The 16972-nt window shown below is 40.8% G+C and overlaps 1 protein-coding gene and 1 long non-coding RNA gene across 2 annotated transcripts in view; one reads left to right on the top strand and one right to left on the bottom strand.

The window, feature by feature from the left end:
• LOC143100968 (myelin-oligodendrocyte glycoprotein-like) overlaps positions 1 to 14029 on the bottom strand; it is a 102587-nt gene extending 88558 nt beyond the window's left edge. Inside the window, exons 1-2 of the mRNA XM_076264557.1 lie at positions 13487 to 14029; positions 12110 to 12143 (exon numbers count right to left, since the gene is read on the bottom strand). Coding sequence (XP_076120672.1) covers positions 12110 to 12134 — 25 coding nt within the window. The 5' untranslated portion in view covers positions 12135 to 12143; positions 13487 to 14029. The remainder of the gene's footprint in view (positions 1 to 12109; positions 12144 to 13486) is intronic.
• Positions 7641 to 8293, top strand: LOC143099587 (uncharacterized). The gene is made up of 3 exons (XR_012981679.1): positions 7641 to 7745; positions 7885 to 7939; positions 8235 to 8293. It is a non-coding gene; the product is annotated as an uncharacterized LOC143099587 (long non-coding RNA).
• Positions 14030 to 16972: the final 2943 nt, after the last annotated feature.

Below are 16972 nucleotides of genomic sequence, written 5' to 3'. Positions count from 1 at the left end.
GTGATCTAGGAAAAAAGGCCTAAGTGGTCTAACTTTATTGGCCTATATCTCTGAAATGGAACAAAATATCAAAATTCTGAGCGATAACTTTTGTGAGGCTTGGTCTAAACATTGTCTGTGAGAATTTTGGTGAAGATTCGATTATTTTTGAAGAGTTTGAAACTTTTTATAATGTTTGGCTTTTCCATGAAATTGTGGAAAAAGTAAACATTTGTAGACCATAAGACCAGGGCCAAAAAGATGCATCTGAGTTTAGAGATTAATATTCTGAAAGAATTTTGAGTCTAGGTGAATCTGGTAAGGAGAAATAAGCATAATTAACTTTTTTTTTCAATAGCGCCACCTTTGGGTGCAGTACCCCAAATTTTGGGTTATGGGTAGAGGGGGGTACTGGTAACCATACCTGAAAATTTCAAGAGTTTTGGAGTTACGGTTTAGGCTGCAGTATGACTTTTACAGAATTTTGGCCAAAAAATGAACGGTACAGAAACAATAGGGTTCCTGCAGCTACACTGCTCGGACCCCTAATAAGTGTGCTGCTTTGCAAGCACACTTAATTAAAACGGCAACGCGACCGGAAAAACAACAGACCAAAGTCAATATTGGAGTGGCTTTTCTAAGATGGAAAGAGCTCGTGAGGAGCAAGGATTTTAAAAGGGACGCCGAAGTTGCCTGCTTTCTCCTCGACAGGTAATTCGGTCTATTCGTGTAAATATATAGTCTATGGTGTAAATTCGAAGTTTTATAGTTGCTTGGCTTACTATAGCATGGTTGTCCATAACGCTAGAATGACGTCTGGGATACTTTTCCTCGCGTCGATGAAAAAGCATTGTCTATTCTACGTTGTAACATAAATCTGCTATGACGGATCACAGGAAAAGGGCACTGTAAATTCACCCTTCGCTAAGCCACACCCGAAAACCGCGGCTTAGCAACCCGTCACTAGGCACGGGAGGTCTGACAAGCTTTTCGAGTTTTGCCATGTTATCCTGTGGAGACTGAAGGCCTGTGGGTCATGAAGGGCACTTATTTGAATGTGTGGTGCCCTAACCCACGTAAAGACACAGTAAAATAACATGTTACACTATAGAAACGTGATATAATTGGGAACACATATTGTTCTAACTATAAAAATGGCATATTGCATGATATTTCCATAACCGCGAGGTACGCTTCACGATAACGGCAAGAAGTTGTTAACAGACGTTCACCAAGATGTATAGCCCATCAGCAATCTATTAAAAACAACACCTATTTGAAGTACCATTCATGATATGTTGTCAAATATTGAAGTTGTGGGAAGTAAATAGCTTAAATGGTATGTTTCTTTCATCCCCCATGCCTGTTCCATTCATTCTGGCCAGGAGAGTCGAATGAAACAAAACGCACATTCGACTTCTGCTTAAATAACTCATGAACGGTTTTGTTCAGAGATAAAATTCCAACTGTATTTGACAGAGGACAGATGTAGGTTGCTAGTGACAAAATATTAGCTTCCAGTGTGGTACGATGTCTTTGTAAATTACATTTCATTGAAAAGTCTCGGTTCTCCCCCTATGTAATAGACGTGAAGGGTGCTAAAGCTTGTCAGGCATAGCAACAGTAACTAAGGAGGGCGGGACTTAGCGAAGGGTGAATTGTAGTTATTAAGTGTGCTTGCTGAAAGCAGCACACTTATTGTTCTTCTTAAGTTTTATTATTCCCGTCTCACTAATTTTTTGTCAGCTCTAGCGCCTAGACCCTTTGAGACAGAGACACCGTTCCAACTTTAAAACGTCCGGTCAGTACCGGTGTAAGTTGGTCGCGAAGATGACATCAGGTGGGCGTGTCGTTCATCCGCCATATTGGATTGAACAGAAAGCGAAACTAAATTTTCACAGGTCACAAATTTGGTCCGAACGCCACAAAACTTGACGTACATTATCCTTGGACCAAGCTTCACAAAAGTTACCGGAAGGATTTTTGATTTTCGAAAGCGTTTGCCCGTCACAGCCAAACGAAATCGGCGGCGAAGCTCCGAAACAGGAAGTCGTCCATATCTCAGGAACACTGTCACATATCGATACCAAATTTTGTATATGAAATGGGGACTCCAGTGTGAGGGTGCATAAGCTAAAAAAAAAAAGAAATATTCCAAAAGTTTCCATCATTTGGCAAACCACCCACAGGTATTTGGAAACTCTCACCATTCACCTTCTATCACAATGCCTTCCAAGTATGCTCAATGTCTCTAGGCAGCCACAACGTCTCTGGGAATCCTTGCCCACTCATGAAATCCTTGCTCTGCCATGGGATAGTATGGACTTACAAACTGAAATAGCAAGGAGAACAGTAGCTATATATAGCTTACATAATAGAGTTGTTTTCACATTGACGGTATTCAAATTACATTTTTCATTATTGTTAAATATCATGATGGAGGAGTATTATTAAAAATGTTACAAGTATGCAAATGCATATGTTTACGGGCATTTAGGTTTTACTGTGTTGTTCTGTTGTAAAGACATGCAAGGCATTCTGGGCCGTAATGAACAGTGGTCGGCAGCACTCCATAGGCTACGTAATATGAATAGGTGTTTCTGTAACCCTAGGGACAATAAACAGCTATCTCTGTTACAAAAACGAGTTGGTAATCGCTCATTGAAGAGGGAACTATGATAAAAAGATTGTTTTCCTAAAAGCACGAAAGAACAAGCAATGTCACGTTAATGTTAAATAGCCTAGAACAGTGGTCTCCAACACGGTGCCCGTGGGCACCAGTTAGCCCGCGGGACGGCTATGAGGCGCCCCCAGCGCACCTTCTAAAAATAGCCAACAGGTCGCCTGCAGATCACGCTCTAAAAACACACTCCATTGTGAAGTTTTCAATAGATATTTAAGTCTAGACCAGAACCATTTTAAGAATGTATGTAGCCATACAGTACATCTGTAACATTAAATTAATATTGGTGATACCTTACAAATTGTAGCTGCGTTACATTTTAGCCTTTGGCTCCAAATCGTTTCCATTTCAATCTTTAAAAAACAACGGAAGCGGAGCGCATACACGCTGCTCGCATGCATAGACAGTAAAGGGGGAAAAAACTTGCTCGTCTGGTGTAGCCAATGGAAACATATCTTTGCAAAAGTTCTGTGGCCATTCCATGTTCGTCAAATACGGTTCTTGCATGATTGTTCAATGACTGAAAAACAATTGCTTTAGCTCACAGGCCTTTTCTCCTCCGTAGGTTACTGCCGTATAATATAGCGCTGAAAATTTTGTGGCATGCATGACTGAGCAGGACTGTGTTTTTTGTCAGATCATGGAGAGATTTCAGGTGTGCAATAACTTTAAAAGGAGTTTTCATATGTTAGGGTGGTATGGGCGATTACTATTGAAATGTTAAAACCGAATTGTCCACTGAAATCAGGACTTAATCAACCCCTGAATTCATAAAGGTGGGTGGGTATAAATTGGGTACAAATTGTAACCCAAATTATTAATTGCAAAAAATATAGTTTTTTTGTTAAAAACAATTGGATTAGATTCCCCATGCAAACTTTGAAATGAACAAACTGAACAAAAATGTTGGTAGTGTTGCATAGGCTATTGATATTAAGTTGAAAATACAGTTGCTTAATATATAAAGACTTATAGGCCTACATAATATTGATAATTTAAAAGTAAAAATCACATAGGCCTATTATTTAGGAGGACTACCCTCGCAAAAAAGGGGTGAGCGTATGTTTGTTTCAAATGAGTAGCCCTCCATATGATTTTGGGTCTTCAGGTAGCCCTCTTTCCCAAAAAGGTTGGAGACCCCTGGCCTAGAACGACATCTTAACGCTAGGTGGCAACGTTGTATTACATTTCACTAGTGTAGCCTACTTGAAATACGGTGTGAGATTCACAAGTAAGTAAGGTGCAAATATTATGTAATTTATCATGGGAAATTATTGGAAATGTTATTTCTTGTTTATTCTAATTGCAAACCACACACATCCATTCGGAATCACACGTAGGGCCTACACATTTAATACTGAAAGACTATCATTTCGTTTATTTGATGTCGCCTAGCAACACAGCCTTCAGAGCAAAGATTCCAGAACAGGGCTTCAGAGAGACACGTTTTGAGTTTGTGGCCAAGAACCTAAAATATCGGTTTCCATGTGCTGGATGGTGTGCGTCCTTTATGAAAGTAAGTGTTTTATACAGTTAACGTTACAGACATAATGAGTCATGTTGTAGTGGTCAACATAAATGTGCCCCTTCTGTTATTAGAATGCTAAGCGGAGAAGCATGCTAAGCAGAGATTTAGTATCATTAATTTCTTGTGTGGCTAGCTATTAGGGGTTTGCACGGACGTCACGTTCTGGCCGGTAACCATGGTAACCCAGCACGCGCGGCCATATTGGCGGTACTCGGTGAATGAAGTACAATGGAGTATTATGCACTTTGGATATCTTACGTGATTGTAGCCGTGTCTAAACAACAGAAAAGCTCATCAAAATGCGTCTAAGATGCAAAGGCATATAGGGCAGGACTTGGACCACAAGAAAAGGCGCGATGTTTCGAGAAATTACAGTTTATTGGCAGCGCAGATCCATATGAGTTGGGTGAGGGAGACGAAGTACCAAGTTCAACCACAAGCGCCCCCCTTCTTCTGATAACTTCTGGCATTATTCTCCTTTCTCCCTAGTTTTTTAATAACTTTTGGAAGTCGATACCTACACCAGATGTTTTTCTCAGTCTGACCTATTGGTACAACCTAAAACACGGCAATAATTAACCATTTTCCTTGACGATGTTAGGGATTTACTCCAGTGCCTAATGCTTTCTAATGAGGCGAGTACCTCCACTATGGCAACGTCCAGATCTGATGACACGCCGTGCAAACCCCTAATAGGGAGGAGATGTATGTTGCTAATTGGGATTTATGTTGTTTAGCGTAATGCCATGGTCATTTGATATGAAATGCTTGCACTCGTAACTTCGTCACGTGTAACTTTAGGACTGCTATTGTTTTTTACTAACAGTAAATCACGAAGCACTTTAGCCCTAAAAGTAGCACCTACGTCTGTGACAGCTTAAAAGAAGTGGCAAGGACTCCTAACGCGATGTTTTGAAATGCGTCTACTATTGTCTACAGGAGCTTCCAATCGCGAGGGAACTTGCATTGTAGGCATAACTAAGGGATGCAATAACACCACCAGCAACCAAAACTAGCCTACTCATTGTCAACATGTACATAAAATGTAACGTTTCATGTGAATCAAATTAAAATGTTTTCTTTGCAAACGTAGGCATAGGCATATGGTGACAGATTAATTTAATAATGCTGCTGTGTGAATCACGGTAAGCGTGAATGAAGTGGCCACTTCTTAATGGGACCCACTGTATGGAAGTGGGCTAAGTAAAATAGAGATGTTTTAAATAAGATAAGGTTAATCAGAATTCTACGATATGCCCGCTTGACAACGGCAGAGATAGAACTGGCCTTTGGCCATAGCAACCATCCATTTAGAACGACTGGCCTTCATAGCAACCAAAGATCTGAGCTGTGTTGCAATGTGAGGCAAAGTATAGAAAGGTGGATGAAACATACAGAGACAGGTCAAGAAATATAGTGCAGTGTAGACAGTAGTATACAGTTGATTTACAGAACGTGGTTTAGAGTAATATAAATTAAATATAAATATGTACAGTGTATTAGCAGTTATCTCATACAATAAGTAGAATAATGTATGTAGATGTAGCAGTAACATTATAATAGTAGAAATAATAATATATATGCAGTGTATTAACAGAATATAATAAAACAGAATAAATATGGATATTCAATATGACAAATATATAACAGATATGTACATAACATACAGCTATGTGCAGTGTGGAAACAGTGTCATTGTAGTGCAGAAACAACATTATAAGAGTAGTAAGAATAAGTCTATGTGCAGGATGAATAGTATAAAGATCAGTAGAATAACTATGTATAAATGTAATTACAGTAGGCCTATGTACATTTGTAAATAAATAAAAAACTATGGGTGAGAGGGATAAATTAATTTTATTTAATCGTAAAAGTAAATTGCATTCAATTAAATTGCAATTAAAAATCTTTCCAGTAGGCTTTAATGTCACGCAAAAAGTACAACCAAAGCTGAGCTTGATCAACTAGAACGTCTAAAGAACCAGAACTTGAGTGTAGTTTTTTGCTGGGTCCCAGGCCATGTTGGTCCGAGGGGAAATGAGAAAGCGGACAGTGCTGCTAAGCAAGCCCTCAATAAAGAAGTCACAGATGTCAAATCCGTGCCCCAGACCTTAAACCTATACTGAACTCTTACATCTCAGATACGTGGCAATCTGAATAGGATTAATGTACCAACAACAAGCAAGGAATGTGAATTTTGGCACATTTTCACGATCCACTGGGTCGTTATGGGCCACACAAAATACGGTGTTGCTAAAATTACTCCTATTGTGGCTATTAGAGACATGCGTTCATGAGTATCCAGCTACATTCAATGAGTTAAGTAAAATACATTCACACACACAAAAAAACATCACTAATGTTGTGGACATTCCTTTATTCTGAGATACATCAATAGGCTCTCAAAACAATCCCAAACAGACATAAGGTCTTTATAGAGCAAATCCATATAGATTATTTGTCAAATAAACCAGTAAAACAGAATTAGGGGATGGAATATATAACATTCACACTCATAGCTCATATTTTTTAAATAAATCAGTGAAAAAGTATCCTGACAAACAAGCAGCATTTTAATGCCTTAGTCATATTTCATAATTTCAAATTTTTCTCTAGGTTACCTGATAGCCCAGTTTGAGAGGTGCAAGACGCGTGACATTATTTATTTTTGCAGCCAATCACTGCTGTTGTTTTATTTTATTGATTTGATTTTAGTCATAGAAGCTAAATTCGAAGGCCACAGGTAAAATCCAACGAACCGCATTCACCCCGCAAGGCAATAGTTGAATAGAGCCTTTGAGGTATTGCCACTGCTCCAACACTGAAAGGCACTGTTAGAATGCTTGGATCAAGCCAGGTTCAGCATAGCGTATGTCACTGTCTGCTCACGTTGGTGACCGGACCAGGGCAAGCACACTTTCGCAGTTCCCGCCGGAAATGCAGTCTAGTTTTTCATTGCTTTTGCTTTGTAGCCTAAATGTATCCTAATCTGATAATGCTAGGGTAGCCAATTCCAAGGGTGACGTTCACATCCTGAGGCCTGTCCTGTAGTCTTATTAATTGTAGACGTAGCCTACTAATTACTAAATTGTCTGAAAGTTTTTCACCATGAGTGTAGCCTACACCTCAGAATGTGGGAAGGGTAGACTAGCCTAGTTCATTACACTTGTGAATGGAGCAAGGTAGACCAGCCAGCCCATTGAGACTGATCATTGAGGGTCTAGGAGACCTTGAATTTCCCCTGGGGATCAATAAAGTATCTATCTATCTATCTATCTATCTAAGTCATTATCATGCAGAACAATAAAATACGGATAGAACTGCTTTGATTGAACTTTAGTCAATGCATCTACCAAAATACATCTTTCCTCACAGTCATAAATTGAATGTACCTTGTTTGTGGTTAAAGTGAGACATTCTAACATGTACTGTTTTTTTTTTGTCCAGCTATGAGAGAGAACTGAGAGCAGTCACATCAACACCAATGAAGGGAAAGCCCTCTAGTATTACAGTAACTACTCCAGAAGTGTCCAGCATTTCTAGTGGGACACACAGGTCAGTCACTGCATGAAAACAATTGTTGATTCTATGTGATTGTTGTTTGATAATAACTGCAAGTATATTTGTAATAACTTGGTGTTTACCATTTTATGTACTGTTATATGTTGTGAAACGCTCTGCTTATTCATTTCAGATGAGCATCTTGGTGCAATTGCAGAAGCCCCTGAAATTGAGAACCTTGAACAGAGGTAACCCATCAATGCTCATAATGTCTATACCCTAACCCTACATGACATTCTCTATTGTATATTTTCATGATATAAGCATTTATATATATTTTTTACAAAGCCTACATGACATGAGCATCGTGGAGGAGGATGTGGATGAAATTCAATGGTCTTGTTATGTGATGCACGTGCATGCCTTCATTGTAACCTTGCCTGTAACTCAGTCTAGGCAAAATAGCACTATACAGATTAGTAACAATATGTTGAACTATATAAAATGGCGTGTATGTCTGACGACACTGCATGTCTTCCACAGTATCAGCTTTCCAGGAGACTGCAAATTTAGAATGATGGCCCATGTTGCTTCAAAGGCACCATACAAAAAGGAAGGGTTCATTTGTAAATACCCTAGTTTGTTAATTTCTGTAAATAAATATATTGCAAATAACATTGTTGACCATGTTACTGTTATTTGGTGTTTCAAAATGGCAAATTACCACAACTCCTTTTTTAATTATAAGTTTGTGGATGTAATGTATAAGAGGTACAGCATGAACAGTCTCTTATCAATTCTAAAAGTTTTTATTTTCATGAAAGCAAAATATAACTATGTACCGGTGTAAAATAAATTAAATACAGTTTTAAAAGGAACAGGCAGTACAAGAACACTAATACAAAACTATTTTCAATAACACAACATTACAACATTATAGGAAGGTGATATAAATTCCAGAGATGTCCCTGAGGGTCAGGGAATTTATCCCTTATCCTACACACACAGCTTGGGATCACTCTTCTATTACCCTGTCCTAGAGACCCATGCTGCCAGAAAATGAAATGTCTGTAGCAGTGGCGATTGCTGCTCTTTGGAACAGGGGAAGCTCTGATACAAATGGTAAATTATTAAATTAATATTATTAAGGTGCTATATTGTTTTTGAGGGCAAAAAGTATCCCAAACAGTAGGCTATAGAGTTGGCATGGCAGACATGGCATAATGTAGCCTACACCGTTATATAGCGCGCTACCTAATTTAGCCTAAATACACAACTGGAACAAAAGCAAGTCACAAACTCTGTAACTCCACATTACGGTTTTATTTACAGTATGCTATTTACAAAGACAAATTGAAACCGACTGTATTGCTCCCAAAGTATGAGAATTTGAGCTGCAACTTGCCTCGTCTCTCCACTTCACCTGCTAACACTAACGTTAACGCATCCCTGCCTTGAACTTGAACCACTTCCTGTCAGATCGCGACATATGCTGTCAATCAAAAAGAGTCCAGCCTCTATGACGGTTCCTCCAATCATCATACAGAAGCTCGGCGTCCGGGCCATCCCACTGTCCCATTCACTCCCAGAGACGCCGGGCTTCCCTGGAAATGACGATTTTGTGGCGTTTGTCCAATAAACATGTAGCTTTTCTGCACTGAGATCAGCCCACTCTGTAGTGCCATTGAAAGTCCAGTGAAGCCGAGCGTCTATGGGTTTTTGCATGGTTTTTTTTATGGATCGCGTCGTCACAGCAATGTATTACGGGTGCAAAATCACGATAAATGACCGGCAAAACCTTATTGCTGAACAAACTAGCCATGAAGATTAACATGTTTTCAGCATGTTCTAGTTGGAATAGTAGGCTAGAAGCTAATGTAATAGTGTTATTTGATGCGATTTTCCGTGATATTTTAGAGGAGGCTGAGCTTCCCCTGTAGTCTTAGAGCAATCGCCTCTGGTCTGTAGGTAGCATATCTGAACTCTATTGTCATCACCTGGCTCTCTTACATGGCCTAATGCTGTGATGTCTGTGATGTACTGCCTGTGAATCTGGAGAAAACCTTCATCTAGGCAGTGCTGTGTGTAGTGAGGCAGAAGGCTCACACAGGTGGCAGGGTTTTGTCCACAGCATTTTCTCTCCTGATCGGTTGGCATGTCTCTGCAGTGTGTACAAGTACACCAAGGCATCCCTGGCACAGGTGGGGGGACGACATGTCTGCACTGATGCATCAAACACCAGACCTGGCGGCCTCAGTAGCAACTGTGTGGTGAGGTTCTTGTGCTCTTGCAGGCTCATTCCATCCACAAGTCTCTGAAGAAATAAGACACAAGAAATAAGATCAGATAGGCTTGTTTAGGTAGCAAAGTTAGATTGTTAGCAGAGTAGTAGTAATAGTACTCTGTGTAATTTTTCAAGTGTTCACACAAAATGATGAATACTATGTGTATGGACAATGAAAAGGTGAAAATGTTGTGTAACATTTTCTATAGACCATAATGTAATTATGTGTCGTGATTTCACTGGCAGACAACTCGCATCATGCAGTTGACTGGCAACAGCTAGAAATTGCTACATATAAACAATGGAGATACAAACAGGCAGGGAAGATACACCAAGCGCGTAACTGAAGCGTTCCGTTCACAACGCGTAAAATCAATTTTAGAAGAATGGTCTATTTTTTTTCTGGTGTAGTGGCAGCAGACGCAACGCAAACGAACGTGCCTGGTGCAGCTTCCGAGCTAATTTCGGTGTCATTGACATTGATACTGTTCAGAGAAATATATTAAAAACACAAACCTCCGTTGCTTCTCTCCTTTGTCTTTGAAGTTCTTCCACTCTCTCCTCGTCATCTTTGGAGTCTTACTTTTTCTTTGCCTAGGAGGTCTCACCGATCCTCTGCCACCGGCTCTTGGCTTTTCTTTACCTTTCCCTCTTCCTTTACCTTTCCCTTGCACCTCCATTGCATCGACTGATCTCTGACTCTGCTCACTGAGAAAAATAGTAGGCTACGCTGTAAACATTGCCTTTACACTATTAATCTCGCACATACAGAATAACGATAGCACTGATACTGTACTAACATTAACGTTAGCATGCATTCGTTTGGGAACCTGATAGCTGATGCTAGCATTGAAATAGTAGCCTACCAAAATAACGAAAACGTAAAACCTTTTTTACGCCTTTGACTTCTCAGGGTGGCTGGCAATGGGCATACTGTAGTAGGCTACTCAAACATGTCCTAAAACAACCCTTAACGTTCGTTTCCAAAACTGTGCAACTCACCGAGTGGTTAGTGGTGTTCGTTGATGTTCCAAAACAATTAGCGTAGCGAAATACAGTTTCTGTTGTGTTTTATTTTATTTAAAAACGAACGTTAAGGGTTGTTTTAGGACATGTTTGAGTAGCCTACAGTATGCCTGCTGGCAGCCACTCTGAGTAGTCAAAGGTGATTCAAAACAAATGTATTTTGCAATGTATTTGTCATGCTTGTTAGGCTGGGCTACTGTCAATGTACTTGTACAGGTAAATGTTCAACAATTGCTGGTTTACAGGCTATAATCAATTAGCTAAATTATTTGTACAGCTGTTTAAAATAAAATTGTGCTACATTCAAACGCAAAAGGTGCTTTGATATCTTTTTCATTTGAACGTTGGCAAGCAGGCATGCTGCGGCTGCAATGAATGGATTTATTTTTTGCATTATTTTGAATATGACACGCTCCAGTCTCAACAGCACGTCTACTTTTTCCACACGCATCTAAGTTCTAACACACATATCCCCTCTCGCTTTCTCTCTCTCTATCCCTGCGCACGGTGCTTTCTTAAAGGAGCTGCACCATTTTACAACAATTGCATCTACATTTTCATATTAGAATGTTTTGTCAAGTGTAAGCTTAAACTACCGTGATCAATTTAAGTTCCCATGCCCCCGAAAGTCTCATGCGCTTATCGTTACACTATCAAATCTATAAGTAACAGTGACACATAGGGTATAAGATATATAAACTCACACTATTGTATTATCATATATGTTTGGTAATGGCTCAACTTTCTCTGATTGTTCTACTGACTTGGACTGACTTGGAAACTGCGTCATGGAAGCAGTAAGTCAAGTCGCATCAAAAATAGTAGTGGCAGAACTCCCAAGTGACACCTTGTGGTTGTTTGTGTCAACTGCAGTTTGTGCCATTTTTGCTGAGAAAATGGGGTGCGTGGTTCATGAAGGAACCTGTCCAGACTTAACTGGGACCCACTGTAATGGTGAGCCTTTAGTTTGGACTGATGCGATTTAAATGCTCAGTCAGAAGCACCTGTGCCACTAGTGGAAAAAGTTAGTTTGAATCATGACACACACACACTACACACACACACACACACTACACACACTACACACACACCACAAGATATATCTTACCGTTGTTTGAGCCCCCAGCTGCCATTTTGCCTTCCTGAAACAGACACAGATCACTGGATCATGTTCTCCAACATCATTATCAGTCTTGAGTCTATATTCATCCAGTAGACCTGTGGGGTGTACTACGAATCTCGATTAGTGGGTTAGGGAGGTATGTTGCGCTCAAAGCCAGGGTATGCTGTGACACAAAAGTGGATCTGTTTTAGTGTCGCCATATTTAATGCGTGCAAATATTCCACTATGGACGTGCATACCATACAGCAACTGATGACAATTGATTTATTTGATATTATAGGTTAGACACAAAAAATGACCGCAGTGTAGATTAAGCTATCGCTCATGAATGTGGAAGTAATTGTTTTTAAATAGAGGCGGTCTTGTGCGTCTCCACGTTTCACGATTGGCCAACGTCATCCCAACACCGAGAATGCGCACAGATCTGAGCTGAAAGCCTAGTTTGACAAATATATCACATAACTGCTATCGTAGTATCACAACGTATACCCCTGAGTCAAGGCTATGTGAAGCCTTGATATGTCTACATAGCCTAGGTATGTCAAACGTGCTATGTAGTATACCCCACAGCTCATTTCTGTTATCCCGTGACAAACAGTATAGTATAGTATAAGTATAAATACTCTTTTGATCCAGTGAGGGAAATTTGGTCTCTGCATTTATCCCAATCCGTGAATTAGTGAAACACACTCAGCACACAGTGAGGTGAAGCACACACTAATCCCGGCACAGTGACCTGCCAGCAAAAACAGCAGCGCTCGGGGAGCAGTGAGGGGTTAGGTGCCTTGCTCAAGGGCACTTCAGTCGTGCCTACTGGTCGGGGTTCGAACCGGCAACCCTCCGGTTACAAGTCAGAAGCACTAACCAGTAGGCCACGGCTTCCCCATGGTGTGGCTCTGAGAGAGAGAGGGAGCATCGTGCCACTCATGTGTTGTGATCTCGCCGCTGGAGCAAGATTGGTGTCGTAAAGCCTTGCGCACGCGCATTTCTGCCGAAATAGATGCCCAATAAGTGTCCAAAGAGCGTTACATTATGGCCGCCGAGTCTGTCCGCTTCTCTAATCTGAGTTCATGATATTAGATTGTATCTGTGCACACTGAGACTTGGCCAACTTATGTTACCTAAATGTCTGTTCAACTGATGCAGGGTTTTGAAGTGCCATGGCTGCCTAGGTAGGACAGAGCAGGTGTAGAAAGACACACAGGTACTGTGGCAAACAGGACAGAACAGGTGTAGACACACAGACAGGTACTGTGGCAAACAGGACAGAACAGGTGTAGACACATAGGCAGGTTACTGTATGGAATGTGCATAAACTAGTACTTCATAAAGAATGTCTGCTCATCACAAAGTGGGTCTTACCTCAGTCTAGTGTAGGAGCCCCTGCAACACACCAAACAGAATGTTAAACAGTCTGCAGACTGGACACTGCTGCTGTAGGCTTCACACTCACAGGCTGTTTCTCCTGCAGACTGGACACTGCTGCTGTAGACAGGCTTCACACACACAGGCTGTTTCTCCTGCAGACTGGACACTGCTGCTGTAGGCTTCACACACACTGTGACTCCATGACAGGAGAACAGGATCCCTGAGTGTTTCAGCGTAAACAGAACTCCTCTTCAGAGAGATACGGAGGCCATTTCCTCTCCCAGCTACAGTCCCTTCTGAAATGGCTGAGGTTAAGATTCACTTTCACTTTTCACAGTGCTGCCGTGCTGGAGGTTCTGAGTCTCTCAGTCTGTTTTCTCTCAACCTGATCTCAGTCCTTCAGATCCAACAGTTGTCCATGTGTGCGATATCGTGCAGATCTCTCAACTTGTGTAGAAGCGTACTAATTATGTCCCATGAATATGTAGCCATAAAGACGCCTCGTGGAGGAGGGATGGCACGCAGGCAGAGCTACAGTTGAGCTCACTGAGACACGTCTGTGTACTGTACACACACACACACACACAGGGGCAGGACTATGTAGCCTAACCTGCCAAACCTGATCATCAGGGCCCATGACCTAGTCTACTTTTATTCACAGTAAATGGTGATGTAGGCCGATAGCATTCTGGTTAAGTGTTACGTTTAGTCTGTGATTACATCTGCAAGTGATTATATACTATTTATATGATCTATTTGATAGGCTATTGTAGTATAACAAAATCATGTATTTATATTGGGAGAGGGGGCATTTTGAGTATAGTTAAATATTGGGTTAGGGTTTGGGTTGGGGGGGGGGGATTCAGAAATATAGGTGTACGATGTATAGGACATCCTCAGATGTCAGAAATCAGATGAATAGGCAGGTCTCAGGGCAACCTGTGTGATCGTAGCGCCCTCTAGTGCTTGACTACGCCACCCCTTGACTTACAGTTTTTTTTACAGTTTTTTTCAATCGCTAACAAGCGCTTACCCATACTTCAGATACTTTTCTAAACTCTTAACACATACTCACACCTACAAAACACAATTGGCTAAATGGATTTTTTTTTCTCAAAAACACATTTTGTTAAATATATACTAACACTTCTTTCTCTGCACACAATAACTTTACCAAAACACTGGAAATCTGACTCAAAATGAAATTATTCTGTCAAAGAACTTGTTTTCACTTCACAAGGTACATGCAGTCAATCAAAGTACACCAGGTTTCAAAATACTGGCTATTGTTGACATTACAAAAACTGCATAGACTTTTATGTTACAGTTTTACAGGTATTTGCATGCAAAACATGCAATCCACCATTTGTACACTAAATTTATTGGTTGGGAACTGTATGTCCACATGTAATGTTCACATTCAAAATCATTCCAGGAAAAAGCAAATCAGTTTTTTTCCCTTTACTGTTTACTACAGGAGATACAGTAGAAATACTGTTTACAGTATGATAGAACAGAAAACGTTTTACAGTAGCCTATTTATTACAGTAAACAAAATATCCATGAAACACACAAGAGCATTCTGAACAAAAAACAACAGCAAAAAGCCCAGATAAAACGGGGGGGATTTAAAAAAGCACAACATTACTGTATCTTATCTCTGTAATCTTCATGGTTCATCGCATCTGATATTATCCAAGGCGATGCACCTGGGATAAAACCGCTTGGTAGAGGAAGCAGAGGTTTTTATACTGTATCTAAGGTTTTGAATATTGTTTTTGCTATTGTGGGATGTTGTGTGTTAACTTTCATAAATACTACAAAAACAATCTATAATTTTGTTGGGAGGTATAGCTTGTCTGATAAGAACATGTAAGCATTGTGGAAATGTGTTCACTCACTGCATATTGTGTGAAAACGACATTAAATGTGTGAATGGTATGGCCACAAAAGACAGATGCTTGTTAATTGTGTTTAGAGTTTTGAAAATGTGACAACTGGATAGACAAACGCTTGTTAGTTACTGTAAAAAACTGTAATGTCTTTTGTCAGAACAACTTTTAAATGAAGAATGTCATAGGTGTCTCTACATTTTGTTTTTAAACATCATAGTAAACAGATACTGATCATTCTAGAATGGGGGGTTAAGTGTGCCAGTTTTGCCATTTTGAGTCGAGTGGCATGTTAGCAGTATTCTAGTGTTACCAAACACATGTATTTATTTTTGCTCAGTTCCTGGTTACAGCCCTGCAGTGCCTCTGACCACTGCACACATACTGCACACATAGATCACCACTGCACACATAGATCACCACTGCACACACACTGCACACATAGATCACCACTGCACACACACTGCACACATAGATCACCACTGCACACACACTGCACACATAGATCACCACTGCACACATAGATCACCACTGCACACACACTGCACACATAGATCACCACTGCACACATAGATCACCACTGCACACACACTGCACACATAGATCACCACTGCACACACACTGCATACATAGATCACCACTGCACACATAGATCACCACTGCACACACACTGCACACAGATCACCACTGCACACATAGATCACCACTGCACACATAGATCACCACTGCACACACAGATCACCACTGCAGACATAGATCACCACTGCACACACACTGCACACATAGGTCACCACTGCAGACATAGATCACCACTGCACACACACACTGCACACATAGGTCACCACTGCAGACATAGGTCACCACTGCACACATAGGTCACCACTGCACACATAGGTCACCACTGCACACACACTGCACACATAGACCACCACTGCACACACACTGCTCACATAGATTACCACTGCACACACACTGCACACATAGATCACCACTGCACACATAGGTCACCACTGCACACATAGGTCACCACTGCTCACATAGATCACCACTGCACACACACTGCACACATAGATCACCACTGCACACATAGATCACCACTGCACAGATAGGTCACCAATGCACACATAGACAATAGACCACCACTGCACACATAGATCACCACTGCACACATAGATCACCACTGCACACTAGTGTTGCACGGTGTATCGATACTAAAAAGGTATCGCGATGCCTTCACGCAAAAAAACGATACGATTTCAGACGTTTTTAGAATTGATACTTTATTAAAATAGTAACGTTCTGTGTCTGTGTGAACTGCTGCTCTCACTGCTCCTTGCATGGATCTAGGCAAGTGGGCGTGTCTAAGCAGGCAGCTCTGAGTGAGTGAGTGGGCAGCCAACGTCAACATAGTTCTTTGCCGACAGTTCTAGGTCTTGTGGATAAAACAAAAGGTGCAGTGAAATCTGCAACTATTTCGGATACATCGCGAATAGTGAAGGCAAGCCATCAGGTACACAAACTCATTTAAAAGCAGTAGGCTACTCATGGAACTTGGCTAAACACCTCGCAGATATATCCCAACATTTTT

This window comes from Alosa pseudoharengus, unplaced genomic scaffold, assembly GCF_046254945.1.
Source record: "Alosa pseudoharengus isolate Yale_2024_CS ecotype anadromous, Long Island Sound unplaced genomic scaffold, YU_APseudo_1.1 YU_APseudo_1.1_scf_3, whole genome shotgun sequence".
Classification (NCBI taxonomy): domain Eukaryota; kingdom Metazoa; phylum Chordata; class Actinopteri; order Clupeiformes; family Clupeidae; genus Alosa; species Alosa pseudoharengus.
This window is presented reverse-complemented; position numbering and strand designations above follow the sequence as displayed.